The sequence below is a fragment of the Daphnia magna genome, linkage group LG3, assembly GCF_020631705.1.
Source record: "Daphnia magna isolate NIES linkage group LG3, ASM2063170v1.1, whole genome shotgun sequence".
Lineage (NCBI taxonomy): Eukaryota > Metazoa > Arthropoda > Branchiopoda > Diplostraca > Daphniidae > Daphnia > Daphnia magna.
In genome coordinates this window covers 3,286,852-3,311,788 of record NC_059184.1, presented here as the reverse complement: position 1 = coordinate 3,311,788, position 24,937 = coordinate 3,286,852, and the positions used below count along the sequence as shown (strand labels likewise).

General features: G+C 39.5%; 6 protein-coding genes and 1 long non-coding RNA gene across 18 annotated transcripts; 4 read left to right on the top strand and 3 right to left on the bottom strand.

Annotated features, from left to right (window-relative positions):
• Positions 1–1,261: 1,261 nt before the first annotated feature.
• Positions 1,262–5,148, bottom strand: LOC116919261. 3 transcript variants are annotated; one of them, XM_045171359.1, is made up of 5 exons: positions 4,237–5,141; positions 3,524–4,111; positions 2,438–3,244; positions 2,026–2,377; positions 1,262–1,964 (listed from the first exon to the last, which is right to left on the bottom strand). In XM_045171359.1, exons 2-5 carry the CDS (start codon positions 3,945–3,947, stop codon positions 1,589–1,591), a joined length of 1,959 nt encoding a protein of 652 aa, XP_045027294.1. In that variant the 5' UTR covers positions 3,948–4,111; positions 4,237–5,141; the 3' UTR covers positions 1,262–1,588. The 3 variants fall into 3 exon arrangements, with proteins under 3 accessions (XP_045027294.1, XP_045027293.1, XP_032781108.2); XM_045171358.1 differs by having other exon boundaries at positions 2,438–4,111; positions 4,224–5,148; XM_032925217.2 differs by having other exon boundaries at positions 2,438–4,111; positions 4,237–5,148.
• Positions 1,479–10,180, top strand: LOC116919262 (PRKCA-binding protein). Of its 7 annotated transcripts, XR_004391814.2 has the most exons (14): positions 5,926–6,526; positions 7,122–7,148; positions 7,332–7,541; positions 8,054–8,165; positions 8,235–8,365; positions 8,446–8,665; positions 8,763–8,814; positions 8,890–9,023; positions 9,098–9,205; positions 9,275–9,360; positions 9,431–9,494; positions 9,571–9,759; positions 9,844–10,057; positions 10,129–10,180. XR_004391814.2 is itself a non-coding variant. In XM_032925219.2 (13 exons), exons 1-13 carry the CDS (start codon positions 6,480–6,482, stop codon positions 9,952–9,954), a joined length of 1,491 nt encoding a protein of 496 aa, XP_032781110.2. In that variant the 5' UTR covers positions 5,927–6,479; the 3' UTR covers positions 9,955–10,180. The 7 variants fall into 7 exon arrangements, 6 of the variants coding, with proteins under 6 accessions (XP_032781113.2, XP_032781110.2, XP_032781111.2 ...); XM_032925219.2 differs by having other exon boundaries at positions 5,927–6,526; positions 9,844–10,180; XM_032925220.2 differs by lacking the exon at positions 7,122–7,148 and having other exon boundaries at positions 5,932–6,526; positions 9,844–10,180.
• Positions 10,181–10,326: 146 nt separating this feature from the next.
• LOC116919268 lies at positions 10,327–11,475 on the top strand. Its single transcript, XM_032925234.2, has 3 exons — positions 10,327–10,610; positions 10,675–10,812; positions 10,887–11,475. The coding sequence occupies exons 1-3, from the start codon at positions 10,547–10,549 to the stop codon at positions 11,135–11,137; spliced, it is 453 nt and encodes a 150-aa protein (XP_032781125.2). The 5' UTR covers positions 10,327–10,546; the 3' UTR covers positions 11,138–11,475.
• A 298-nt stretch (positions 11,476–11,773) lies between these two features.
• Positions 11,774–14,202, bottom strand: LOC116919269. The gene is made up of 2 exons (XR_004391815.2): positions 12,057–14,202; positions 11,774–11,973 (listed from the first exon to the last, which is right to left on the bottom strand). It is a non-coding gene; the product is annotated as an uncharacterized LOC116919269 (long non-coding RNA).
• A 2,708-nt stretch (positions 14,203–16,910) lies between these two features.
• LOC116919272 (threonine--tRNA ligase 1, cytoplasmic) lies at positions 16,911–20,175 on the top strand. Of its 2 annotated transcripts, none has more exons than XM_032925244.2 (8): positions 16,911–17,064; positions 17,437–17,568; positions 17,630–18,034; positions 18,111–18,426; positions 18,510–18,814; positions 18,881–19,144; positions 19,202–19,642; positions 19,717–20,175. In XM_032925244.2, exons 1-8 carry the CDS (start codon positions 17,008–17,010, stop codon positions 19,978–19,980), a joined length of 2,184 nt encoding a protein of 727 aa, XP_032781135.2. In that variant the 5' UTR covers positions 16,911–17,007; the 3' UTR covers positions 19,981–20,175. The 2 variants fall into 2 exon arrangements, with proteins under 2 accessions (XP_032781135.2, XP_032781134.2); XM_032925243.2 differs by lacking the exon at positions 16,911–17,064 and adding an exon at positions 17,077–17,289.
• A 100-nt stretch (positions 20,176–20,275) lies between these two features.
• On the top strand, positions 20,276–23,376 carry LOC116919274 (ATP-dependent Clp protease ATP-binding subunit clpX-like, mitochondrial). 2 transcript variants are annotated; one of them, XM_032925249.2, is made up of 14 exons: positions 20,276–20,423; positions 20,516–20,619; positions 20,683–20,895; positions 20,956–21,104; positions 21,174–21,366; positions 21,439–21,636; positions 21,714–21,823; positions 21,889–21,943; positions 22,011–22,267; positions 22,343–22,639; positions 22,699–22,791; positions 22,857–22,905; positions 22,965–23,032; positions 23,100–23,376. In XM_032925249.2, the coding sequence occupies exons 2-14, from the start codon at positions 20,535–20,537 to the stop codon at positions 23,175–23,177; spliced, it is 1,845 nt and encodes a 614-aa protein (XP_032781140.2). In that variant the 5' UTR covers positions 20,276–20,423; positions 20,516–20,534; the 3' UTR covers positions 23,178–23,376. The 2 variants fall into 2 exon arrangements, with proteins under 2 accessions (XP_032781140.2, XP_032781139.2); XM_032925248.2 differs by having other exon boundaries at positions 20,295–20,619.
• A 240-nt stretch (positions 23,377–23,616) lies between these two features.
• LOC116919276 (vesicle transport protein USE1) lies at positions 23,617–24,929 on the bottom strand. Of its 2 annotated transcripts, none has more exons than XM_032925252.2 (4): positions 24,688–24,929; positions 24,473–24,601; positions 23,865–24,411; positions 23,617–23,807 (listed from the first exon to the last, which is right to left on the bottom strand). In XM_032925252.2, the coding sequence occupies exons 1-4, from the start codon at positions 24,784–24,786 to the stop codon at positions 23,761–23,763; spliced, it is 822 nt and encodes a 273-aa protein (XP_032781143.1). In that variant the 5' UTR covers positions 24,787–24,929; the 3' UTR covers positions 23,617–23,760. The 2 variants fall into 2 exon arrangements, with proteins under 2 accessions (XP_032781143.1, XP_032781144.1); XM_032925253.2 differs by having other exon boundaries at positions 24,668–24,906.
• Positions 24,930–24,937: the final 8 nt, after the last annotated feature.

Sequence of the window (24,937 nt, the reverse complement as noted above, 5' to 3'; positions counted from 1 at the left end):
CTTGCCATATTCGACGGGCGGATATAACTCTCCTCAATACTTGGCAGATATTTATAGTCTCCATGATTATGTAGGAGGCTTAGTGAGAAGTGTGTTCTCTATTAAAGTAGGATATAAGAAAGCGGATAAAGTTGCCGGGCAATTTCTTTTTTCTTTACAAAGCTTTAACAAATAAATCATCCACGCGTCGAATGTTTTGCTGCTTGCCATGAAAATCAAATTGAAAATAAAGATGAAAGAGATGAGCTCCGTTGTTGCTGTACAGCTCAGAAGGACGTCGCTCTCAACGCATAGTCTTCGCGTACTTAATCCCATCGAGGTTTAGTACACGTAGATGTATACTCGCTTCGAAATCTGGCCTATCGCAAATCTTTCTTATCTTTCTTCCTTATTTTCTGTTTTGTTTTTCTCCATTCCGTTCGATAGAATGAATTTCTGTGTAGACTTGATCCATTTTCACAAACTTGCGTCTACTGCATCTTGTGTTATTTTGACTGAGTTCTTTCTTTTTGACACAACTTTTCTTTTTGTTATCTTTTCCATGTGTCGTTGAGGCAGCAAAAACATTTTTTCACTCGTATGGCCATTGCCCGCTCACATTTTTTTGCTTAAAAGACCGTCACCAGCTGCTGTTGAAACAAGGCAACTCTGGCGACTGCCGGACTTGCCAGTAGGTGGTGGCCCACGCACATTTGCCCGGCAACTACTCGTAGCACTTTTCAAGAGCATATAAACTATTAATAGTTCTTCGACCTGCGCCGAGTCGTCAAGGTGAGAGGGTAGGGGGTGGGGTATCATTTTCAAATTCTGACGACTGATATGCCACCAATAATAACTATAATCCCAACAATGTGACGCATTTATTGGCAAATCCTCGTTGGGGACACATTTCCGCATCACTCACTTCTGCATTGAAAAATAGTTAAAGATTAACCATTTCAAAAAAGTTTTTTTTTCGTTTTTGTTGGAAATCCTCGTGGGGACGCGAATTCAAATTGAAAGAAATTAAATTTTAGATTCTAACTTTTTTCCCATGGTATTTCGTTCCTTTCTTTTTTTTATTGGTTTGGTGTTATGAAAATAAAAGGACGATCGTTCCCGAACGAATGCAGTCCACAAAGACTACCATCTAGCGACAGTTTTATAAGCTTGGCTCTTCTCTTTCGCGAAAATCGATCGCCCCGTCAAGACAGATACAATTCATAATGAATCCATATTTCACGACAATTAATCAATCGATTGGATGTAGAAGAAAATACTCGTCTTTTAAAGCAAGTTTATTTCCATGGAAAACATTTTCTTTTGTTGGGTCATCATCTTAGCACCACGATTTACTGTTTGACGTGTTTTTTTTTTTTTTTACAATTCATTTTTTGTTTTTATTTCAATTCGTCCATTTACTGATATATCTTATGAGTTTCGTTTTTTTTTGTGCTCCTCTTTTAGGTTTTTGGACCCGTATATAAAAATCGTGTCTTCTCGCATACTGCAGCCGACACTAAAGAAAGAAAAGAAAAACCTCGAGGATTCATCAACGAAACTTCACATATGATTATGGAGTGGAAGGAAAGCAGAGGAGAAGCGCGCGTCAACTGGAGAATGGAGACAAGGTAGAAGTAGTTGTAGTAGCATTAGCAATAGTTGTAGCAATGGTGGCCATCGACGTTCGCAGTGGCTGTTGATTAGCAGTAAATGGTAAAAGAGTGGGACAGTATTGCCCGAATTGTTCGAATCTACGACGGACAGCGTTGACTAGAGCGTCGCCGTATTTCCAGGCCGAACGGTCCTGAATGGAAGGATTGGCTAGGCAAGTGTCACCACCAAATTCGCACGTCCTGTAATGATGCATCAGCGCCAGCGAATCGGGAACGTGAGCCGCTACGTTGCCTGCTCGAAATTCCCAGACAAAATGATTTCCGACTTCGACAACAGCCCTAGGCCTGCAAATGTATTTGGATCGTATCCTGTCGGAAAGGTACACGATCAATACGGATTCGTTTATAGAACTGTCAAACGTTAGCAAACCGGTGAGGATGAAGTTTAAAGTTGCGTCTCGTTTTGCGCAAACTGATCAAATCCAGATGTCGGCTGGAAGCTGTAGCGCTCCATGCGGAATGGACGCCGGGATCATCGGGCCACGACAAATAGAAAAAGGCATTTCTGAAATAGTAAGCGCCAATTTGGTAGCCGTTATGACTGTTGGCGCTGCTATGGATACCGCCGGCAACAGTGTTATTGGCCAATAACGTGGAAGCAATCAACTCGGTGAGCGTGAATTTAGTGCGCGGCACAATCAACTCGTCCAGGTCGATCATGAGCAAGTACTGGCTATCAAACATGTGCCTATAGAGGCAATCGTTGAGCGAAGCGAAGATTCCTGCGTATAATATCAAGAAATGTCAGATGCCACATCATCGAAATCATTTAAATGAATTACCTTCCGTGCGGATCTCCTTTTGTGAAATAACATCGAGCTGGCTCCATGGAAGAACTTCCACTAGACCTTGTTCAATATAGCGACGGAGAACACAATCGCAGTTGTCGCCCACCGTGTGGTTGTAGAAGGTGAAATGAGAAACGCCCAGGAGACGATGGATCTCGATGAATTCTATCAGCTGATCAACCCTATTGAAACTGTAGTGAAGCGGCTTGACGCAGACGCTCAGCTGATGTTTTGGATTATTCCGGATTTCAGGATCATCTGAATATCGAATAATGGGCAGCAAATTGCCAGTCGGTGAATCTGCCCAGTGACCGTGAGTGGCATTGAATTCAGACATGGTAGATGTCGTTCGGATGGGCAAATCGTGATCCGGCATGGTTGGATGCTCACTGGTTGAGATGGAAACGAATTCTGGATGCGAACGGGGATGACTGGCTGGCCAATTTTTCGATGACAATGGACACAGGATGAAAACAGCGCTGTAACGCAAGTTCCAGTGCTCGCGTATTGCTTTAATTTGAGCCGGAACTGCAATCCAGTTTGCGGTGCTGTTGGTCGCCCATCCGAGCTGGCACCAAAGACGATCCGGTTTTTTCGTCTTGGCCACCCCAATGACTCGTACCGTTCCAGTGCCAGGATTGTTGCTGGCCGTGTCGTCCAGGTAGGCCGAATAGACAAAACACTTTTCGCGTCCAGCCACCGGCTGCCACGGACAGACCGAACGTCCCTGGAAGCAAAACCAAAGCTGGTTGACCCAAGCGTCTCGACTTTGCTCCTGCGGAAGGCGCTTGAGCCACTCGCCTGCAGTCAAAGTATTGGAAGGTTCATGAATTAGATTAGCTGGGCCACGGAGCGGGCCGCCAGCAGAAGCGTTCGTGTCGCCGACGACGGCAGTCGGGTCAGCATGATCGGCTGCCAGTACCCGGCCAAAAGGCGCAGGCTGACGGCCGAAGCGGAACGGGCCCACCGGGCGTTTCGATTCCTTCGTCTGGCGTTTGGAGGACAATGAAGATGTCGACGACGACGACGACGGCAACTGTGACAGCGCCGACCGTGGCCGAAAAGAGCGAGGAGATTTACCGGCCACGCTGGCAGACAACTCGCTCCGCATCACCATCACTTGAGCCACAATCATCACCAGTAGGAAAAAGACGAAAAAAACGGCCAGCAGGTAGACGTTGTCGGCCCGCACGACCGATGCAGCGCCCGAGGCTCCCAAAGCTGACCGTTTACCATTGCCTTTGCCGATAGAGATTCGCGTCGTTGTTGGCGTCGTTCTAGCGGGACTCGTCAGACTCAGTCGGCATTTGAAGATCATGCGGCTAATACGCCGCGTCAGTGCTGCTTTCCACAGCATTTGTTTTTCTTGTTTTGTTTGTGTGTGTGCGTGTGTGTATGTGTGTGTGCGCGTCAATGTCAACTTGAGCAGTGAGAGAGACAGAAAAAGGTACTTTTTTTTTTGCAGGAAGGTTGAGAGATCACAAAGAAGATAAGACTGCGTCATCAAGTATCGTCCAGCTGGACGAAGCTTGACGGTTTGGAAAAGCCTGCAATCGATCCTACATGTTTTCTAATTTCTGCCTCTCTCTAAAATAGCGTTCGCCCTTCTCTCTCTCTCTCTCCCTCTCACGCTGACAAGCTCCCTTTTTTTTTTGTTGCTTCAGTCACCTGTGAGGAGACAGTACGTGATTGTGAGACAAGCAGTGGCAATTTTGAATTGAAAACAAACGTTAAAATGTCAACGAGTGATAAAGGAATTAATGAATGGGCACATGCTTACTTTAGTGATTTACCTGATACAAGTTCGTTGATTCGGAAACAGCCTTTTGTTTCCAGCAGATGAGGGGAACAAAGCCCAACGATAGAGAGAGTGAGAGAGATAGTGTGAAGAGGGCCACGTTTAGCTGCGCCCGAATCGGTTGAGGTGGCGCTGTTGAATCCGAACGGGGGGTTCCTTGCGTCCAGGCCCTAGCGAAAAGATACCTCTCTCCCTTTCAACTCTCTCTCTCTGTGTATGGTATCTTTTCTATCAAACACAATCAGCGCCGTCGCTGTTCGCTTCGACCTCCCTCCCCCCCGTGCCGCTCGACGCCCCTTAGGTCCAGCTTCGGTTTGCTGCGCGGCATCCAAAAGCAGCCGCTCTGCTTTGCGTTTGACACTGCTGGCCTACGAATTACAATTACAATGGAGGCGAATATCGAGGGGAAGACACAAAAAATATAGAAATCAAACACGGCGAGTTCTGAGGCGTTGGTGGCCTTTTCTCTGCAAAGGGTCAGGTCGTACTCGATCGATGATCTCCCTTTTGTGTCTTTGGGTTACTTTGGGCTCCAAAGGCCATGCACACATATTCAGGAGCTATAAAAGTACGCGCACATAGGCATCGAAGATTTTCTTTATTATCTATACTACGCCGGCGCACCTCTTCTTCTAACCCGCCTACACACCTCCTCCCGCAAAAGGGAAACCTTTTCCCCTTCTCTATTTTGTAAGGTTACATACAGTCTACTCGTTATTACTATATTGCTGTTGCTACGTGCCCGAATTGAACTGCAAGTCATTCGCTCGTTTACCTCCCTCATATTTTTCTACACGTTCCACCCCCTCCTTTTCCGCTTATTGTTATTCAGTCTCATTTTTCTTTCGATCCGGTGTTCATGGCTCGTCGTCGTCTTCATTATTCATTGATGCACGTATCCGAATTCCCTTTCTTTTCGCTTTCTCTCCCGACTGCGTATCGGTGCGCACATACAACTAGCAAAGAATGTGTGCGTGGCCTGCGCATTATTTCGGTTCACGGAATATAGACTTGTATACACATGTGCTACCATTGGCTCATGACTTTGAATACGTCTAACATCGTCAAAAGCGACCCAACTACCACTCTTTTCCAATCTACTCTGTTCGTGGTGAACAGACGTCTACCTTTCCTCATTACCGGCCTTTGGATTTTGCTATTCATCACGTCGGTACATTTATAGCCGTCAAACTTTCTCCCTTTTCTATAGCGCCGTTTGCTACCGCGGACTTTTCATCATCAAGGAAAAGTTGGCAAAAGGACGACAAGAACCCACCATCCGTTCTTTTTTCAATTTGTGTATGTGAGAGCCTCGGATCGATGATGATAACTTCCTTTTTGCAGCACACAGCCAGCGATAGAAGAGGCGTTCTATTGGCTTCCACGCCGTTAAAGGGCCTATGATAGGCAATCAGTTCGTCAGACGCCAAGATTGACATTCGTTGAATTTCTTATTGATTAGCTGCCACTTGCCGAAAATTAGCATCTATATTACAAGTTTCTTACATTGAGTAGACTTTGTTATGCTAGTACTTTGCATTTAAAACCATATGAACGTACTGGAAAACAAAATCTTTATTCAATGCGGAATCAAGAGACGGGCGTCACAGTTTAAAAGCTGCCGTTTTTTTTGTTTTTTTGCACTGAATTTGAATGATGAGAAAATCATTTAGTATTCGAGCTGGCAGTTGCTTGCGATATGTTTTGCTCGGCACTCAGCCCATCTCATTTATGTATAGGACTAAAGCGACATGAACCCCATCGGACGAATCGATAACTTTGGCCGGCTGTCAGTACCGAATAGAGAAGGAACGCGTGTACATATACATTATTGGAGACAGAACTGATGTATGGAAAAAGGGGGGTGGGACAACCAACCAAGGGCATCGTCGTCGTCGCGCGCATATCCGCCCGTCTTGACGCAACTCCGTCGACGAAGCGTTGCCGGATCGTGAACAGCATTCGATCGATAAAGACATGGAGTGTAGCCCTCCTTTAGCTTGTTATCAAAACGGAAAAAGGGGGGAAGCCGGGCGATGTCGGCCCACCATCGAGGGCAACCAACGATCCTGTATGGGAGGTTGCCCGCAGAACAGACGACAGCTGTGCCAACTGGCGACCTGAAAGTTGTGTGGTGGTACGGTTCGTCGCTGCTGTTTCGACAAACTGCATCTCTACAGTCCTGTTGACGCAAAAGCAAAACAAACGACAAACGCTGAAATAGATTCGGGTACAAAAATGTTGTCCGACTACGAGCCAGACTTCTTTTTCGAAGAAGACAAGATGTAAGTTTATTACAACCACAAGTTTCTATTCTACGTCATCCGTTTATTCCATTAGCTGTTTCGAATTATTGTTATCTGTCGCATGGAAAGGGATCTGTTACTTTGTTTTGTGAACACAAGCTCTTTCCGTTTCCTTTGTTGCAATCGAGTTTTGGTATCGAGACAAACAGACTCGTTCTGTAGTCGTTAAAACGAGACCGTATTACAGCACTTCGAAAAAGATATTTTAGAGAGCAGTCTGAACAGTGTGGAACATCAACAAGAGTGTGTATGTGTGTTTATTGTTAATTTCGTCGCCCCAGTCCATTCTTCTTTTCGTTCTTTTCGTGCGCATCAGCTTCGGAAGACAAAACATGTGGCCTTATTACCCTGCTCAACTACCCATGAGAGAAGATTCCATGTAAATCAATAATTTTCTTGTGTTTTGGACGTTATCTGGCGCAATCTTAAAGCTATGCACTGTCAACTTTTGCTTTCACGGCTGCATAATTAATTTACTTTTTGTGTGTGTGTGTGTGTTTCTGCATGTACATAACTTTGTGCTAATAATGCACCCATTTCCGGTTTTGGGTTGTGAATGATTAATGCACCATAGTCCCGAAACGACTTACAGCGGAACTGGGTAAAAATTCTAACACATTAGACATCACCTTTGTAGCCCATTAGAAAAACCCATAAAAATGAGTTCCATCTTCCTAGCGACCAAATAATTGACGTAATTTCCGTCATTGATGTCCATTTTATTTCTTTTACGGCCTCGGACACCATGCCACGTTCGATCGACCTACTGGCAATCGAATTTTAGTACAGCCAACTGGGAAGACGACATATCGATAGCCAGTCCTGCATCAGATGGAATTATTGGTAGCAATAATCCAAGCAATGATAATGACGATAACGACAACCTTCCAGATGTCGTGAATTCAGACGAGCTTGAATCGTCCTCTTGCATGTTACTGGAGGTCGAAGACATCGAAGACGAAATGCGTGGATTTTTCTGGCCGGAGAACCATCAGTAAGTTCGGTGTCGTAAGTTACAAAGAACTGACGGCAACCCGGCAGTGCGTGTAAAGGTCCTATTAGGTGATCGATATTTACTGCTATCCCGTAGCCTAAAAAATAACAAATTAGTTCTGTTGTACCAGGGGAAATTGTCCTGTATTGATAATCCTCTTTTACCTCTTGTAGCCTTCCAATCTCGTCATTTTTTAGGCATGTGTTTCTGGTAATTTACGTTGGATTACCCTTGTGTAGTACCAGAGCGTTAACAAACAGAACTTAAATATGGACATTTAAAATGTCATTAGTAGAACGTTGTTTCGAAAGCGAGTAAATGTCTAGAATTAACAGCCAACTAAACCCGCTATTGGTTGTAAGTCTGTTGATGTATCTGAGTAAGCTTGCTTGCTTTTAAACCAACTGTGTGATTGCTGTAATGCTTTTATTCATAATATTGCTTCCTTAGTAAGGAAAAGGAAATTCTTATATACTAAAACCAGTCTCTTTTCATTATTATCCGTCCATCAGGGGAATGACGATCACGACAGGTTCAGTGGTCCTTGAAAAAGATGGCTCCAATTTGATTGGAATCAGCATTGGAGGAGGTGCACCCTATTGCCCATGCCTCTACATCGTGCAGGTATCGATGACACACTTTCACGTGGTTTCTGTCAGCCGCTAATGTTTTTCGTTATTTCTGTTTTTACAGATTTTTGACAATACACCAGCTGCTAAAGAAGGAACTCTTCAAAGCGGAGATGAAATAACAGGAGTGGATAACATTTCAGTCAAAGGCAAAACAAAATCCGAAGTGGCAAAGATGATCCAAGCAGCCCAGAGGTATACACCCACGGACACTAAAAAATTAAGATTAAAATTATTGTAATCTTCTCTAACCTTTATTTGACTCTTGACGACAGCTCAGTCACGATTCGCTACAACAAGCTTCACGCGGAACCTGCTCAAGGCAAAACTTTGGATTTGATATTGAAGAAAGTCAAGCACCGCCTCGTCGAGAACATGTCCAGCTCGACGGCCGACGCTCTGGGACTTTCAAGGGCCATCCTGTGCAACGACAGTTTGCTGAAACGCCTAGAAGACTTGAAGCGTTGTGAGGGCATGTACAGAGGGCTGGTCGAGGTATATATATTTACTTGTCATTAGTTTCAAGTTGTTACGTCTGTTGACGCGATGTCGTTATTTTCGTCGTTTCGCGCGGGAATTGACTTCATTATAGCACACTAGACGTCTTCTTCGTTCTTATTACGATCTGTCCCAAACCTATAAAGGTACACGATATATGCCGGAAATCTTGCAAAACGTGGATTATCTAAAAACATCTTAATATTCTTCTTGCATTGTAGATTTTGGTAACATCTTTTCGACAATCGGCGTCCGTGAGTTACAGCCGCGAGCCAGCGAAGTTTTCACAAAGTTTGGAGAGATCCATCGGCAGATGGAACGTTACGGTGTCCAGATGATTAAACAACTCAAACCGGTATTTGGACATCTTCCAACTTTCTCGTCCATCCCCTGACAAACTCTTTACTCCAATTTTCCCGCAAAATCAAGGTACTGGCCGACTTGGGTACTTTTCTTCACAAGGCTATTCCCGACACCCGAATGACCATCGGTCGCTATGCCGACGCCAAGTTTGAATACCTCTCATATTGCTTAAAGGTACCGTATAAAACGATATTTGGCTATAAATGGATAAGACGTACATTCATTGATAATGTGATGAATCAGGTGAAGGAAATGGACGATGAGGAGCAGAGCTACCATTCACTGCAAGAGCCTTCCTACCGCATCGAGACAGGAAATTACGAATACCGGTATAAAATGAAATACGTAGCCAATAGGCATGCTACCTTTTGATTTATCGATTGGGTGTACGTCACGCAGATTGGTTCTTCGTTGTCGGCAAGATGCCAGGGTTCGATTCGCAGCTCTACGGTCTGATGTTCAGGTGAACAAAACTTTATTGTTTTGATTATGTTTCAATCAAATAGAAAAACAGCTGAGATTTAACGTTGTCAAATTAGGTCAAAATCGAGTTACTTGATAACAAGCACGTTCAAGATGTCGTCCAGCAACTTCAGAGGCTTCTGAGTCACCTGACTACCTTTTATGATCAGTGTCATCAACTGCTGGACGGACAGCGTTTCTTCCCAATCGAAGTGGATTTATCTAAGGGTGCATTCACTTATGAATCTGTCAGCGGTTTACTTCAGGTAATACCATGAATTAAGCACATAATGGGCTTATTAATGGCCATGGACAAAGTAGCATTTATGTGATAATATTTGATTCCTTAGTCTCAGGATGAAGAGGAGCCCGAGGAATACAATGTGGCCGAGGAAGCTAAGGAAACATCTAATATGGTTAATAACAGCGGGGAAAGTCAACCTCTTATATCAATGGACTGAAATGGCGAATAAGCTGTAATTGGAAAGAATCGCACTGGCGCAAGAATGAATTGCTGTTCTCTGTCTACGGTTTTTATCGTCTAAGACCAACGAGAGTCTCGCGGTACTTGTTTTTTAAGCACCATCAAATTCATAATTGCTATTAAGGCTAATATAAACATCGGATGAGTACAGATTTACGGAAGCCCATTCGAGAAAGTTCTAAATATATATTTAAAAGAAGGAACTAAATGGCCACTATTTGAATCCTTTTGTGAGACGGTTTCACATTAGTACAATAGACCGGATGCAAAGTTCGTTGCTTTGAATAATCTCACGCATAAAACATAGCTTACCGCTGCAATTTTGAAATTTAGATGTATGACATGATCATGTGAAATGAGGGCAGAGCCAATACGAAGCGCTTTATAGTTCTTATCAATGGTTTATGAGGTGCTAAGTCGACTCATTTAACAAGCATGTCATATCGAACGCGATATAAAACTAGCCATGAGTAGTTGAAGTAAAACTTGCCAACTCAGAGAACGAGTGGAATCGTCACGTCTGAGAACTATTAGAAATATTTCTTCCTGTTTAAACCTTGCTTTAAAAAATGGTCTTGATTTCAAAAATCTACGTTTCTTTGCTTATCGTTCTCTTAACAAATTACGCTAACGGTAAGTAAAACTAGAGGGTCTTACTCGTTTATTCTAATCGCAATAATTTTAATTTTAAATCCAGGATTAAAGTGCCACTTTTGCACATCAAGCAATAGCATATACAACGAAGACTGTCAATATGGTAAAAATACTCTCCCATCTGGTGACTGCCCTCCTCAGTTTACATCGTGTGTCACAAGATACGCTGAAGATGCGGCTGGTAAGCAATTTTCATATAAGTATGCGATGTAAATCCAGCACCCAAAAGTACGTGTATTTTCAATTTTCGAAAAGGTAAAGCTCACATCCTGCGAGACTGTAGTAGAAAAAACGATCTGGCGCCTTGGAACTACCCGATCGAATTAACAACCTACTGTGACTTTAATTCGTGCAATGTTGGTTATGTGGGAGAAAGCGGGTCCACTACCAAGCAGCCCACTACCAAGCAGCCCACTACCAGCAAGCCAAGTAATTCGGCACCTTGTGGACAAAATAGGATATCCATTTGGATTTTGGTTATTGCAACTGCACTTCGCTATATCTGAGTGCTTTTTTCTTTCATAAAAAAAAATCGAAGAATACCTATATCTCGATAGAATACCTATGTCTCCATACAGTCAAAAGTTAAATTTAAGTGGTAATGATCTTGTGTGCTTGAACTATAGCTCGACACCAACCGAGGCACGGAAAAGGAGTGCATGTTAAAGGTGTAGTATAGATAACACTTTCCCAACATTTCCACCCAGTGTTTTATTGCGTAATTAAATTGTTGCACCACTCCCTTAAATTTGCAACCAACATACACTGAAGATTTTTTAAAAACTACGATGGGTAAGGTAATCTTTTGACTTTCGATGAAATAAAACTGAAATCCAGATAGTTATTTTAAGGTGTTAACTGGTATTGCTTTGATGTACAAAAAAAAATCTTGAATGTCAGACAATTATTGTGGCGGATCTTGAAAGTTGTCACGTTGTTTACTACATGTTATTTACCATAAAGTAGATTCAATGGAATGATAAGAATTATCCTAGTTAAGCCTTATCGGTGCATTGTGAATCGACCTGTTGGAAGGAACTAAGATAATGAAACAAAAAAATCCATGAAATTTGGTGATGAAAACTGTCAGAATCAGGGTCGGAATAGTGAACTAGAAATTAAAATTACGCATGATGACAAGGTTTATTTGATTCTCTTAATTGTATTGGACGTCTTTCGAACCAGTAATTGTAGGTTACGAAAACATTTTTATTTATTCGGACTAATTGTTTTGAGGTAATCTAAATCCAGGTTTTAGAGCTGATTCTGACGTAGGGACTGGGAATGTCCGTTCTGGTTCTAGTCCCACCAACACTAAATATTACTGTGAATAGACGAACAACTAACGCAATGGACGGTGCGTGAATTCTTCTGTTCTGTTACAATGTTAATTTACTTAACAGATGTAATTGTTCAAATACGTACTAGGGAACCAGTTGAGAGATCTCTCTGTAAGCCGAGTAGTCTGCTTGATTAATCATGCACGTGCCATCTCTGCAATTTCCCTTCGCCATTTCAGCTAGTTGCTCCGCCGAATAGGTCATAGGCGGAAATTTTCAGTCCTATTTCTCCTGTAGAAATAGGACTGGGAGAAATAGGATAGTGTTGGCGACTATCTAAATTTTTTAACGATATATCGATATTTTTAGATAAATGTTAGATAGTCGATATTTTTAGATATATCGTTGTATCGATACTTTCCAAGTAGTTTTTCCGATACTCAATAGATGGCGTATTGTCAAAAACAAAAAATTAAGAAAAGATCCATACCCATCGCTGGATTTGAACTCTTAACCTTTGTCATGCCATTGCTGTCTTCATCCACAGAGCTATTAAGACGATAAACAAATGTGTCATGCAAAGAACAATCATTTTGTTACCGAATATCGATACAAATTGCACAATACAAATCTGAACTGATCATCGTCTGCTTTTCTTAAGACTAAACAGTATGTTACAAAGCTAGTTTTATCTATATTTTATCGAATTTTACATCAAATTTTTTGTATTTTTCATGCTAAACGAAAAAATTAAGACGATTTCTAATTGCAAAATAGTCCAAACACAAAGAACACAACAAAAAAATGTTAATACCCCATACGAAATAAAAGATGTGGATGGAGTGAGATTTGAACTTCGATATTCTGAATCCCAAATACTGTATGATACCACAGAGCTATAGTTGCCTGCAATATTATTTAGTTTATGCTACATTTAAAGTAAACTATATGAACGACAATCGATATAATTTTCCAAATAGAAAATCAAATAGAAAATAGTAAAAGTCAAACCTTCAAATTATCAACGATTACCACTGTAAAATCACCATTTTCTCAGACTAATGTGCAATAAAAAAGTTATGTTAGTTATTGGGATCGAACACGGATCCTTGTTGTCATGAGCTTCTTCTCATACCACTATGCCAATCAAATTGGTAACTGCTATGTAAGTCAAAAAGAATTGACTGTTGTTGGTTAGTATCGATACAAAATGCAGACGAAAATCTAAAATTATCGTCGTCTGCAACACTATATTTGGCTGGATAGTAAATTTGTTTACTATTGATATCAGGGTTGCCACAGCAATGACTAATTCTTTTAAAATTAAATTAATTACTAATTCAAATTACAATAAGAAACATTAGAATTAAAAAAATATAGGTCTGTTATGCAATAGCTTTAGAAAATCCCGTCAAAAATCATTTAAGCAAGCTTTTCCCAACAATAAAATCGTTGAAAAACGTTCTTCGTTGAGGTTTGAACCCAATACCTCTGCATCGGTAGCCTTGCATTATGCCACTGTGCCAATACTCTGTATGTTTTGTATAGCACAACAATGACGTTGTTGTTGTTGGGTAGTATCGATACAAATTGCAGACGAAAATCTAAAATTATCGTCGTCTGTAACACTATATTTGGCTGGATAGCAAATTTGTTTAATATTGATAGATATCAGGGTTGCCACCGCAATTACTAATTCTTTTTAAATTAAATTAATTACTAATTCAAATTACAATAAGAAACATTATAATTCAAAAAGTATAGGTCTCTTGCGCAACCGATTTCTAAAATCCCATCAAAAAATATTTAAGCAAGCTTTTCCTAACAATAAAAACGCTGAAAAACATACTTTGTTCAGGTTAGAACCCAATACCTCTAAATCGCTAGCCTTGTATTATACCACTGTGCCAATACTCTGTAAACATTACTCAGCACAATAATGATTTTATTGTTGTTGGGTTGTATCGATACAAATTGCAGACGAAAATCTAAAATTATCGTGGTCTGCAACACTATATTTGGCTAGATAGCAAATTTGTTTAATATTGATATCAGGGTTGCCACCGCAATTACTAATTCTTTTAAAATTAAATTAATTACTAATTCAAAGTACAATAAAAAACATTAGAATTAAAAAAATATAGTTCTGTTATGCAACCGATTTAGAAAGTTTGTCAAAAATAATTTAGGCTAGCTTTTCCCTACAACAAAACCGCTGAAAAAGTTTCTTTTGTTAGGTTTGAACCCACTACTTTAGTATCACTAGACTTGTATTATACCACTGCGCCAGTAGTCTATAGATTTTTTTTTTTTTTTTTTTTTTTTTTTTTTTTTTTTTTTTTTTTTTTTTTTTTTTATTATTTTTTATTTTTTTTTTTTTTTTTTTTTTTTTTTTTTTTTTTTTTTTTTTTTTTTTTTTTTTTTTTTTTTTTTTTTTTTTTTTTTTTTTTTTTTTTTTTTTTTTTTTTTTTTTTTTTTTTTTTTTTTTTTTTTTTTTTTTTTTTTTTTTTTTTTTCTTTTTTTTTCCTTCTTTTTCTATTTTATTAAATTTTTTTTTTTTTTTTTTTTTTTTTTTTTTTTTTTTTTTTTTTTTTTTTTTTTTTTTTTTTTTTTTTTTTTTTTTTTTTTTTTTTTTTTTTTTTTTATTTTTTATTTAATTTAATTTTTAATTTAAAATAAAAAAAAAATTTTAAATTTTTTTTTTTATTTTTTTTTTTTTTATTTTTTTTTTTTTTTTTTTTTTTTTTTTTTTTTTTTTTTTTTTTTTTTTTTTTTATTTTTTTTTTTTTTTTTTTTTTTTTTTTTTTTTTTTTTTTTTTTTTTTTTTTTTTTTTTTTTTTTTTTTTTTTTTTTTTTTTTTTTTTTTTTATATTTTTTTAATATATTTTTTTTTTTTTTTTTTCTCTTTTTGCCCGGGGGGGGAAAAACCCGGGGGGGGGATTTCCCCTCGGCCACCCCGCCCCCCATCCTTGTCTTAAAAAAACTTTCAGCATAAAAAAGATTAATTGCTGTTGGGTAGTATCGATACAAATTGTAAACAAAAATCTAATCTTTCCGTCGTCTGCTAGCTTTCAAATGCGTTAAAAATGTATTTTCAAGAGCCAATCATCAAGAAAAAATATACAGTCGCTTCTGGATTTGAACTCCGAACTTTTTGTTCACAGACCAACTCGTTAACCTTAGCGCTACTTCATATTACATTATTACAAATTCTCGCCGTGATAACTCACGATTGTTGACGACTATCGATGCAAATTAGAAAAAACTGCTATTTTTTTGTTTTACTGTTTAAGGCTTGTTAGTATTACCGTGATTACCACAACTCACAATCACTTCTGCATATAATTTTTAAATATTATGTTAACCGTGTTTTATATATTTATACAATCATGTACGCAGTATATTTTTTGGCCAGTAGATGGGGATAATTAGATACTTTATCGATAATCGTATCGTTATCTAAAAGTGGGCGTAGATAATTTGTATCTAACCAAATTAGATAATCGCCAACACTAAAATAGGACAACTTTATAAACACATTTTGAACAATCCTATTTCTCCTTAGATAAAGGCTATTTCGCTTGCCTTTATCTTACATATTTAGGGACACAGAGCCTCCATATCGGTAAGCGAAATTGGGGGGAATTTGCAGTGAAAGAGCGTTGGCTTTATATGCCTACGCCCTTGAAAATTACCGTTGAAAAAATGGCAACGCTTACTTCGCTTGCATGCTAAGAATTCCTTATCCTATTTAAATTTTGATTGCAGAATATGAACCGTCATTTTTGACTGAATACAGTTCATTTAACAAATAATTAAATTTAATAAATCTAAATGTTGTTTAACTTTTTCTATTGTAAATTTTTCGTACATCTTGCAACACAGACGGGGTTGCGTGGGATGATTCGTACCTTGGAATCTCAGCCCCTTTGGTGAATCATCCCCCTCCCTAGAAGGGTGAGGACCACACCCATCGTAGCCCCTCTATGATGCAAGTCGTAAGAGGAATAAATAATAACCAAAGTAAAATTGCACTCACATTTATGAAATGATTAATTTTTTGATAAATGAACTATATATTTTAAAAAATTTCGGTTAAAGTACTGAAAAAAAATTTTTTTTTATCATAACGAGTTCTTAAGCTGCAAGTGAATTAAGCGCTGAAATTTTGTCAACGGTAATTTTCAAGGACTGAAGGATATAAGCCAACCCTACTATGTCATCTATCAAACCATCTTACGCGTTGATGGATTGCTATTTAAATTATTAATGCAATATTGCATCATAAATCCAACCGAGCCAAAATGCCATCCAGCCATTATGCCAACCAGCCAATCAACCAGACAGCTATGTGGCTGATTGGCGTTACGGCTCGGTTGGATGTTTGATGCAATATACCAATATTGCATTAATAATTTAAATAGCAATCCATCAACGCGTAAGATGGCTCTTCGGCCTAGAAGAATTGGCTCTGCCTATGATATACTCAGAATAGCTTAGATTAGAATCTTAAACATTCATTCAGACTCATTTACTCGCGCAGTCGATTTGATTCTTATACATTCATTCAGACACAAGACCACTAACAGAACTGTGTTTGGACCAATAGTTCCAGCTATTGGGAAAAGTATCATTATTTCAGACATTCTCCATGTGCCATTAGATTTGAAACTATTTTTCGCATACATTTCGTTATATTTATAGTTTGTTTAACAATTATGTTTATAAACTAATTTAGAATTATTCATGACGCCCGACAACGCCCACAAGACAATTGTGGTTGTATCCGACTTAATTCTGCCGTTTAAGGCGCGTTCACACCAGAGGCAGAGTAATAGAATACTATTATCTATTAATAGTATTAATCTATTAATAGTATTAATCTATTAATAGTATTCTATTACTCTGGTAAAGTGTTTATCAAATTTTACTTTTAAATTCAACGTGTAATACCCAAACTTGGCAACCTACGCTATCGAGCCCCCAAGAGTCCAACCTAAGGCTCGTGAATCCACGGTTACACACCAACAGTTTTGCAGTCACTAGTTCTAGTACTCAGTAATATCAGTACCCTCTTCGCGTTCACTTCGTCGTTCATGGCTGAAAACGTGGCGGACCAGATTTCAAATATGGACATTAACAACCAACCTCAGGCATGAAAACATTCAATATTGTACTTCGAAACTGATTTTGTGGCACAAGAGAAGTATTTGCTTATTTCGGTCATGTTCTCGCGAGGTGTTTGGTTGTTTTCCTCCCGATTCAATCAATTTCATGCAAATATTGGTCTATTGGTGCCAATATTGCATCAGCCATTTGATAGACGTGATCCCGATTACTTCCGGTTCAGCAAGCCCAGGAGAACAATTCAAACCTCGGTGGGTTTGTTTAACCGGTGACGTGGAATAGTGCAGTTGTCTAATAGTGATGTAGCATGTTCATTCAAAGTTTTATGTCTATGCTGTTCTACTCCTGTACCTTCTGTTTTGGTAAAAGAAGAATACTCATGGTAATTTAATGTGCAGGCACCAGCAGAGGCAAAATCTAAAGGAGATGGTAAGCCTAAAGGAGAAGCTAAGCAGAAGGGAGAGGCCAAGCCAAAAGCGGAGGTCAAGACTACTCTGAAGGAGCTCAACCCCTGGCCTGTGTACATCCAAGTTAGCCATATTACAAAAAGTAATTTGCACAGAGAGTAACAATATAATCTGATTGCTGCAGGATCGTATTGCTCTATGGGATAAGCTGAAAGCCGAAGCTGATGCAGCCATTGCAGCAAAGGTGCCCACTCCGATTCAAATCACTCTACCAGATGGAAAGATTGTAGAGGGGAATTCCTGGCGCACATCACCATTTGATATTGCCAGTGGCATAAGTGCTGGACTAGCAGAAAACACAGTGATTGCCAAAGTCAATGGCAAGCTATGGGACCTTGACAGACCTTTAGAGGAAAGTTGTTCTTTGCAACTTCTTAAGTTTGATGATGAAGATGCACAGAAAGTCTTTTGGCACTCCACTGCCCATATTTTGGGAGAAGCCTTGGAGAGGTGTTATGGAGGCTGTTTGTGTTATGGTCCTCCTATTGAAAATGGATTCTACTATGACATGTTCATCCAAGACCAACAAGTAATCTTTCAGTCCTTAATAGCAAGATACTATACAGACCTAAAGTTTAATTTTAATGATGTAATATAAAAATCAGGTGTCCAACTTTGACTTCCCGGTTCTTGAGAATGTCATGAAAGCCGCCATTAAAGAAAAACAGCCCTTTGAGCGCCTTGAAATGAAAAAAGAAGATTTGTTAGAGATGTTTAAATATAACGAATTCAAAGTTCGCATTCTGAACGAAAAGGTTGACACTCCTACCACTACTGCCTACCGGTGTGGTCCGTTGATAGATTTGTGTCTTGGGCCTCATGTAAGACACACAGGGAAAATAAAGGCTTTCCAAATTACCAAAAACAGTTCCACGTATTGGGAAGGCAAAGCAGATGCCGAATCTCTTCAGAGAGTTTACGGTATACATTATCGATTTAACTTATTTATATGTTTATTTTTTAAATCATCCAATTTAAGTAAGCTTGATTTTCGATCTGAACAGGTATTTCATTTCCGGATAATAAACAGCTGAAAGAGTGGCAAAGAATTCAAGAAGAGGCAGCTAAGAGGGATCACAGGAAACTGGGACGAGAGTACGAACTCTTTTTCTTTCACGAACTCAGTCCCGGAGCCTGCTTCTTTACTCCACACGGCGCACATATTTATAATACGCTCGTCGATTTCCTCCGAAATGAGTACCGACAACGCGGGTTTCAAGAAGTCATAACTCCAAATGTCTACAATTCCAAATTGTGGCTTACGTCTGGCCATTGGCAGCATTATTCGGAGAATATGTTTTCCTTTGAAGTATGCAACAATCTTCATTAATTAGTTACAAAGACCATTTACATAACGTGAACTAACTTTGTATAGGTGGAAAAAGAAACTTACGCAATGAAACCAATGAATTGCCCCGGTCATTGTTTGTTGTTTGATCACCGAGTTCGCTCTTGGCGCGAACTCCCGTTGCGTTTAGCCGACTTTGGAGTACTCCATCGAAATGAGTTATCGGGAGCTCTCTCCGGTCTTACTCGAGTACGGCGTTTCCAGCAGGATGACGCCCATATCTTCTGCACTATGGGTCAAATCAAGAACGAGATCAATGGCGCCTTAGCTTTCCTGCGGGACGTGTATCAGGTTATTCAATATATGCAATGGAACAAAGTTCACAGATGATTTTTTTTTTCTCCCTAGATTTTTGGATTTACTTTCCAGCTTCGCCTTTCTACACGACCTGAAAAGTATTTGGGAGAAATCGAAACCTGGAATCACGCTGAAAAGGAGCTAACTGAAAGCTTGAACGAATTTGGAGAGGCTTGGCAATTAAATCCTGGTGATGGCGCATTTTATGGTCCTAAAATTGATATCACTATCATGGACGCACTGCGCCGGCCGCATCAATGCGCAACTATTCAGTTGGATTTCCAGCTACCGATCCGTTTCAATTTAAGTTTTATTAACGAATCGGGCGAGAAGGAGAAACCTGTCATCATTCATCGTGCTATTCTGGGCTCTGTGGAGCGCATGATTGCCATCTTAACCGAAAGCTATGCTGGAAAGTGGCCGTTTTGGCTGAGTCCGCGACAATGCGTCGTGGTTCCGGTTGGTCCCATGTTTGATGGCTACGCTCAGCAGGTATGCGCATCACCGTATACACTTCGACATATAATAATACAACAAAATTAATAATAATTAAACGTTTCACTTAGGTAAGGGAACAAATAGCAGCTGCGGGATTCCGTATAACGGCAGATATTGATGCAGGAGATACGATGAATAAAAAAATCAGAAATGGTCAGTTAAGCCAGCACAACTTTATCCTTGTAGTGGGAGAAAAGGAACAGACTAATGGCACGGTTAATATTCGCACTCGTGATAATAAAGTTCACGGAGAACATTCTGTTGCCAAGGTTATAGAACGTTTCACTCAGTTATCAAAAGAAAGAATTTTGAATAGCGAAGATTCGTTTTGATAAATCAAAACGAAGGAGTGAACAGAATCCTAAAAATCCAGTGCTGTGGGTGCATGTCTTTCCTTCCCTTTTTGTTATTATTTGAATTATGAATTTCAAAATTCTGTTGATCTGGAATTGATTGACAATTCAGGTTGAAACTCTTTTGTTTTTGAATCATGGGAATGTTGGAAATACAATGTCATGCCCTTGGAAGTTAGAACCAATGATTTCACTTTCGATTATGACGTCATCTGTGACGACTCGAACTCGCAGCTGATAGTCAAACCCCTCGCAGCTGACTTGCAGTTTCATTACTGCTGGCGACCAGTTAGCAACTGGCCGGGGTAGATTTGCGTTATCACACACTTACTTATTCTAAAATTTCCAAATTTCAATCGTGACCCAATTATCCTGACAGTTACCTAAATTAGTTATTTGTCTTCTTAAACAGACCTAAACAAGTGAGTTTTGTTTGTCTAATACTGGTACCCATAACGTATTACGTAAAGACGTAAATACCAGAGACCTTGAACGCCAACTTGTTTTGATACAGTCGTAGGCTTGACTCAAGGATGTCTGCAGCTCGCTATAGGTTACTTACCATTCACAAAATATCACCGCTAATATGGACAAGCACCAGCAGCAGATTTTATCAAGGTTTTAACAAAATAATTGGTTAACAAATTGGATTTTTCCTAATCATAAAATTTCTGTATCAAGGCTTGAACAAAGGAACACAGTCCATCAAAAACATCCAGCGAAGATCTATTTACTCAAGCTTTTGGCTATGTAAGGCAGGAACAAATATTCCAACAGACCCACCCACTACGGGTAAAGGCAGAACAGGAAGCTCTTCAAAGGGAGCTGGAAAAGACAATAATTTCTGCTGTCCTAAATGTGGAAACCCATGCACCAATGTTGAAACCTTTGTTTGTATGCTTTTATAATCATTTGAGTCATCAAAGGCTTTTTTTCATCCTATATGTTTTACAGCCTCTACTCGTTTTGTAAAATGTGAAAAATGCCACCACTTCTTTGTGGTTCTCTCAGAAGTTGATCAGAAAAAATCTGTAAAAGAGTCACAAGAGTCGACAGAAATCAAGAGCGGTCAGCTTAAGAAAGCTCCCCCACCTCCCAAAAAGGTATTTTAAGGAAACTAAGACAGATGTGTGCTGTGGATGTAGGCTATTTTAAAGAAATTTTTCATTTAGATATATGAGTACTTGAACCGCCATGTAATTGGTCAAGAGTGGGCAAAGAAAGTTCTATCAGTTGCTGTTTATAACCACTACAAACGAATTTTCAACAATTTACCAAACAGTCCAAAGAAAGGGACTGAGGAGCAGGAAGTTCCTGTAGCAAATCAAGGTGGAAGAGGAAGAGCAACACCCCAAGCCTGGGCTGGTATATATGTTTCTCTTCTTGTAACATTAGTTACTGCATGCCTTTTGTAATTTTTACCTCTTCTCCAATTAGATCTACTTCAAGTAACTGGATTAGGTCAGTCCCATGGCCTAGGTGCATCAGGCACTACTTCCCAACAACAGACGTTATCGCCAGCCGATGAACCAAAAAGTTCCGCCTCCTCGTCTGGCAGTGACATATTGGATACAAGCTCACATGAACTACGTCTTGATAAAAGTAACATACTTATGCTGGGACCCACCGGATCAGGTATACGTGGTTACATTTGGCTATTGCGGCGCAGTCATAACTTACAGACGCAAAATATTAATTTGTGATACATTTAGGTAAAACCCTCCTGGCACAGACCATCGCTCAATGTTTAGACGTTCCATTTGCAATTTGTGATTGCACAACTCTGACACAGGCTGGATACGTTGGTGAAGACATTGAAAGTGTAAGTAACATGGTCTGTTAAAGAAACATATTAATGGCCGCCTAATAACCATTTTGTACCCTCAGGTGATTGCAAAATTGCTACAGGATGCAAATTACAATGTTGACAAAGCCCAACAAGGTATTTTGTTAGCACTATATAGTGTCTGGAACGGTATACTTCACACATATTATTTCTTGTTTATCAGGCATCGTTTTTCTTGATGAAGTTGACAAAATTGGCGCTGTTCCTGGAATTCATCAGCTGCGTGATGTCGGAGGAGAAGGCGTGCAACAAGGAATGTTAAAGATGCTGGAGGGAACAATTGTCAATGTTCCTGAGCGGAACGCTCCACGGAAACTTCGCGGGGAAACTATCCAAGTTGATACGACTAATATCCTATTTGTTGCTTCAGGCGCCTACACAGGACTAGACCGCATTGTATCACGTCGCAAAAATGAAAAGGTATTTTTAAAAATGATTATCCAATAAACCAGAAGAAATCTGAACTTAATGTTTTATGTCTTTTCATCGTCACAGTATTTAGGATTCGGCGCTAGCTCGTCTGGCAGTAGCGCCGGAAGACGAGCCGCCACACAGGCAGGAATGGCTGAAGTGTCTTCCGAGGTAGCCGATGATGAAAGCGAGCGAGATGCGTTTCTTCGTGCTGTCGAAGCAAGAGACTTAATTGACTTCGGCATGATTCCGGAATTTGTCGGCCGTTTCCCGGTTATCGTACCTTTCCATTCTCTATCTCAAGATACATTGGTCAGAATTCTTACAGAACCCAGAAATGCGCTAGTCCCACAGTTTCAGATGCTCTTTGGAATGGACAAAGTACGATATTTTTTTTTACTAAGTAAGATGATCTCATTGGGCACAATATTATGTTCTAGGTTGAATTGACGTTTTCGCCAGAAGCTCTCAGAGCCATTTCTAAACAAGCAATGGAGAAAAAGACCGGTGCCCGTGGGCTGAGGGCAATTATGGTATATTTTTGTTGCATATTATACTAAGCACACTAAAATATGTTCATGGACAATGTTTTTTTTAGGAAACTCTTTTACTCGACGCAATGTTCGAGATCCCTGGTTCCGATATTGGTAATTTCAATGACTGTGTTCATTACTTGACTTTGATAATATTTTTTGAATTCCTTTAGTGTCAGTTCATGTCACTGAAGACGCCGTAAATGGCAGGAGTCAACCTCTGTTTATCCATTCAGCTGAAGTAAACTAATACTTGTGTTTGTTTTGCCAAGCTCGCATGATGGTTTCATGATATTTTATTTTTACAGAGTGTCAGTAATAGCAACGACGGTCAAGCAGCGGTGGAAGATGAAGAATTGGGACAAGCCCAAGCAGGACGTGGTTAGAAGAAACCACCCCCATCAGTTGATGTTTCTTTTTCCTTCCACCGGGGCTATTTCTGGCGTATATATACGGGGTTTCTAGACTACGTCCAATTGTAAAATTTTTTTATGTATCGAGCCTCTCTTGTTGCCTCATTTTATTATAACCTCTTTTTGTTTATGGGACTCGAAGCCTTCAATAAAGTCGATATACTTCATCAAATTAGCATCCATTTTTGAACGGGTGAAAATTCAAAGAATATTCTACGCACTAACCTAGGAATCGGCCCCGAGAACCAGCTTACTACCGGAATGTACTGGCACTAAGCTATAAAAAAGAACATTTTATATATGTCGCGCCAGTACCTTCCGGTAGTAAAGTGGGTCTTAGGTAATCGGGGCCGATTCCTACACTGACCCATATGATTGTCGAAATAGCTTTACATAGGAAGTAAAAAGCAAGTTTCACACTATCACATATCCCGTATAATTTGAGAATGTGTAAGCCAGAGACGGGCATCACATATTTTATAAGAACCTTGGTTTTCACCATACAGACAAAAACTTACCAGGGAAAAATTCAGTTACCATCATTTGGGGCCTTTGATTAGGACGTCTTCTTCTTCTTAAACATCCGCATAAAGACAATCATAGCTAGATCAGAAAAAAAGGTTTATGTCATATCAAATAATAAACAAAGTAATCGATTACCTATGAAAGACATGCAGACAAGCAACAAGAACAACCAAACCCAACAACGGGTGCAGAATCCACTTCTCTCTTGAAGCTTCTGTGTTTGAGTGTGAAGGTTAGCCTGGTTTTCTTCAGCTAGCACATTAGATTTTTCAAGTGTGATTAAGTCTTGCCTAATGATTGAATTGGCTGCCATTGTTTGTTCTTTCATAGTTTTTGCCATAGAAAGTAAATTTTTTGTGATTTCCTCCTGTGTTTGTTGTTCACTACTAATGACTCCATCAAAATCCTGTGTATGAGCAGAAGTGGCACTTGGTTTGATGGTGCTCAACAATTCTGTCTTCCTTTGCCTTAATGTTGATGTAGGATTCTCAAATTCTTGATTCTTTTCAGTTGAAATACTTTCATTTGCCAAAGGTTGTTTACTGGTCAATAACTCATCCCTCACTTGATTGCTATACTGAGCAGATACCTTGTGTCGAATTTCTTTAGAAACTGTGTCCCCATATGGGGAGGAGCAAGGGGACAGAAACTGGGAAGCTACAACTTTGTCTGTAACAGAAGGCTAAAAAAGTTCAAAGTCAGAACAATCATTTATAAGAATAGAATATTATCTGAATTATCACCAGTTTTTCTGTAATTGTAAGGCCTTTCAAAAAAGCAACTGATTTTGTGTAGTCATCCAGAACATCTTTTTGTGGTTGCATTGGGGATTTCTTCAATTCAATCAGCTGCTCTTCAAGGGTTGTGATATACTTATAACAATGAAAAACATTAAAAAATTATTACCGTCAGCTACCGTCGGTTGCCCAAAACGTTACCATTTAAGAAGCTTGTCTACCTTCTCAAATCTCCACTCGGTATGTTTCCCATTGTTGGCAATTGTTTTACATTGCTCCAAAAGTCGAACAAAATTGGTCTCCAACCGCGTTCGCGTCATTTTTGGTATGGTTCATGGATTACTTTACCGTTTCTTCCAACTTCTATAGTGTACTGATACAAAAAATAAAAATGCGAATGGAGATTTGACACTGAACGAATTGAACACGTAGATGTAAACAACTCAACTCATCTTCCGGTATTTTGTCAAG

Excerpts from the sequence above, each read along its gene's own strand:
- LOC116919261 (XM_045171358.1), bottom strand. The coding sequence starts at position 3,947 with ATGACGCAGTCTTATCTTCTTTGTGATCTCTCAACCTTCCTGCAAAAA. Across the intron at positions 2,378-2,437 it reads AAAGGAGATCCGCACGGAAG|GAATCTTCGCTTCGCTCAAC; the intron begins GTAATTCATTTA and ends TATTATACGCAG. Across the intron at positions 1,965-2,025 it reads TTTAAACTTCATCCTCACCG|GATACGATCCAAATACATTT; the intron begins GTTTGCTAACGT and ends CCTTTCCGACAG.
- LOC116919268 (XM_032925234.2), top strand. The coding sequence starts at position 10,547 with ATGGTCTTGATTTCAAAAATCTACGTTTCTTTGCTTATCGTTCTCTTA. Across the intron at positions 10,611-10,674 it reads CTTAACAAATTACGCTAACG|GATTAAAGTGCCACTTTTGC; the intron begins GTAAGTAAAACT and ends TTTTAAATCCAG. Across the intron at positions 10,813-10,886 it reads ATACGCTGAAGATGCGGCTG|GTAAAGCTCACATCCTGCGA; the intron begins GTAAGCAATTTT and ends ATTTTCGAAAAG.
- LOC116919272 (XM_032925243.2), top strand. The coding sequence starts at position 17,137 with ATGTTCTCGCGAGGTGTTTGGTTGTTTTCCTCCCGATTCAATCAATTT. Across the intron at positions 17,290-17,436 it reads GGAGAACAATTCAAACCTCG|GCACCAGCAGAGGCAAAATC; the intron begins GTGGGTTTGTTT and ends TTTAATGTGCAG. Across the intron at positions 17,569-17,629 it reads CCTGGCCTGTGTACATCCAA|GATCGTATTGCTCTATGGGA; the intron begins GTTAGCCATATT and ends TGATTGCTGCAG.
- LOC116919262 (XM_032925219.2), top strand. The coding sequence starts at position 6,480 with ATGTTGTCCGACTACGAGCCAGACTTCTTTTTCGAAGAAGACAAGAT. Across the intron at positions 8,815-8,889 it reads TCTGTCCCAAACCTATAAAG|ATTTTGGTAACATCTTTTCG; the intron begins GTACACGATATA and ends CTTGCATTGTAG. Across the intron at positions 9,495-9,570 it reads CTCTACGGTCTGATGTTCAG|GTCAAAATCGAGTTACTTGA; the intron begins GTGAACAAAACT and ends TTGTCAAATTAG.
- LOC116919276 (XM_032925252.2), bottom strand. The coding sequence starts at position 24,786 with ATGACGCGAACGCGGTTGGAGACCAATTTTGTTCGACTTTTGGAGCAA. Across the intron at positions 24,412-24,472 it reads TTACAATTACAGAAAAACTG|CCTTCTGTTACAGACAAAGT; the intron begins GTGATAATTCAG and ends GAACTTTTTTAG. Across the intron at positions 23,808-23,864 it reads TGTCTGCATGTCTTTCATAG|CTATGATTGTCTTTATGCGG; the intron begins GTAATCGATTAC and ends TTTCTGATCTAG.
- LOC116919274 (XM_032925249.2), top strand. The coding sequence starts at position 20,535 with ATGTCTGCAGCTCGCTATAGGTTACTTACCATTCACAAAATATCACCG. Across the intron at positions 20,620-20,682 it reads CAGCAGCAGATTTTATCAAG|GCTTGAACAAAGGAACACAG; the intron begins GTTTTAACAAAA and ends TTCTGTATCAAG. Across the intron at positions 22,906-22,964 it reads GATCCCTGGTTCCGATATTG|TGTCAGTTCATGTCACTGAA; the intron begins GTAATTTCAATG and ends GAATTCCTTTAG.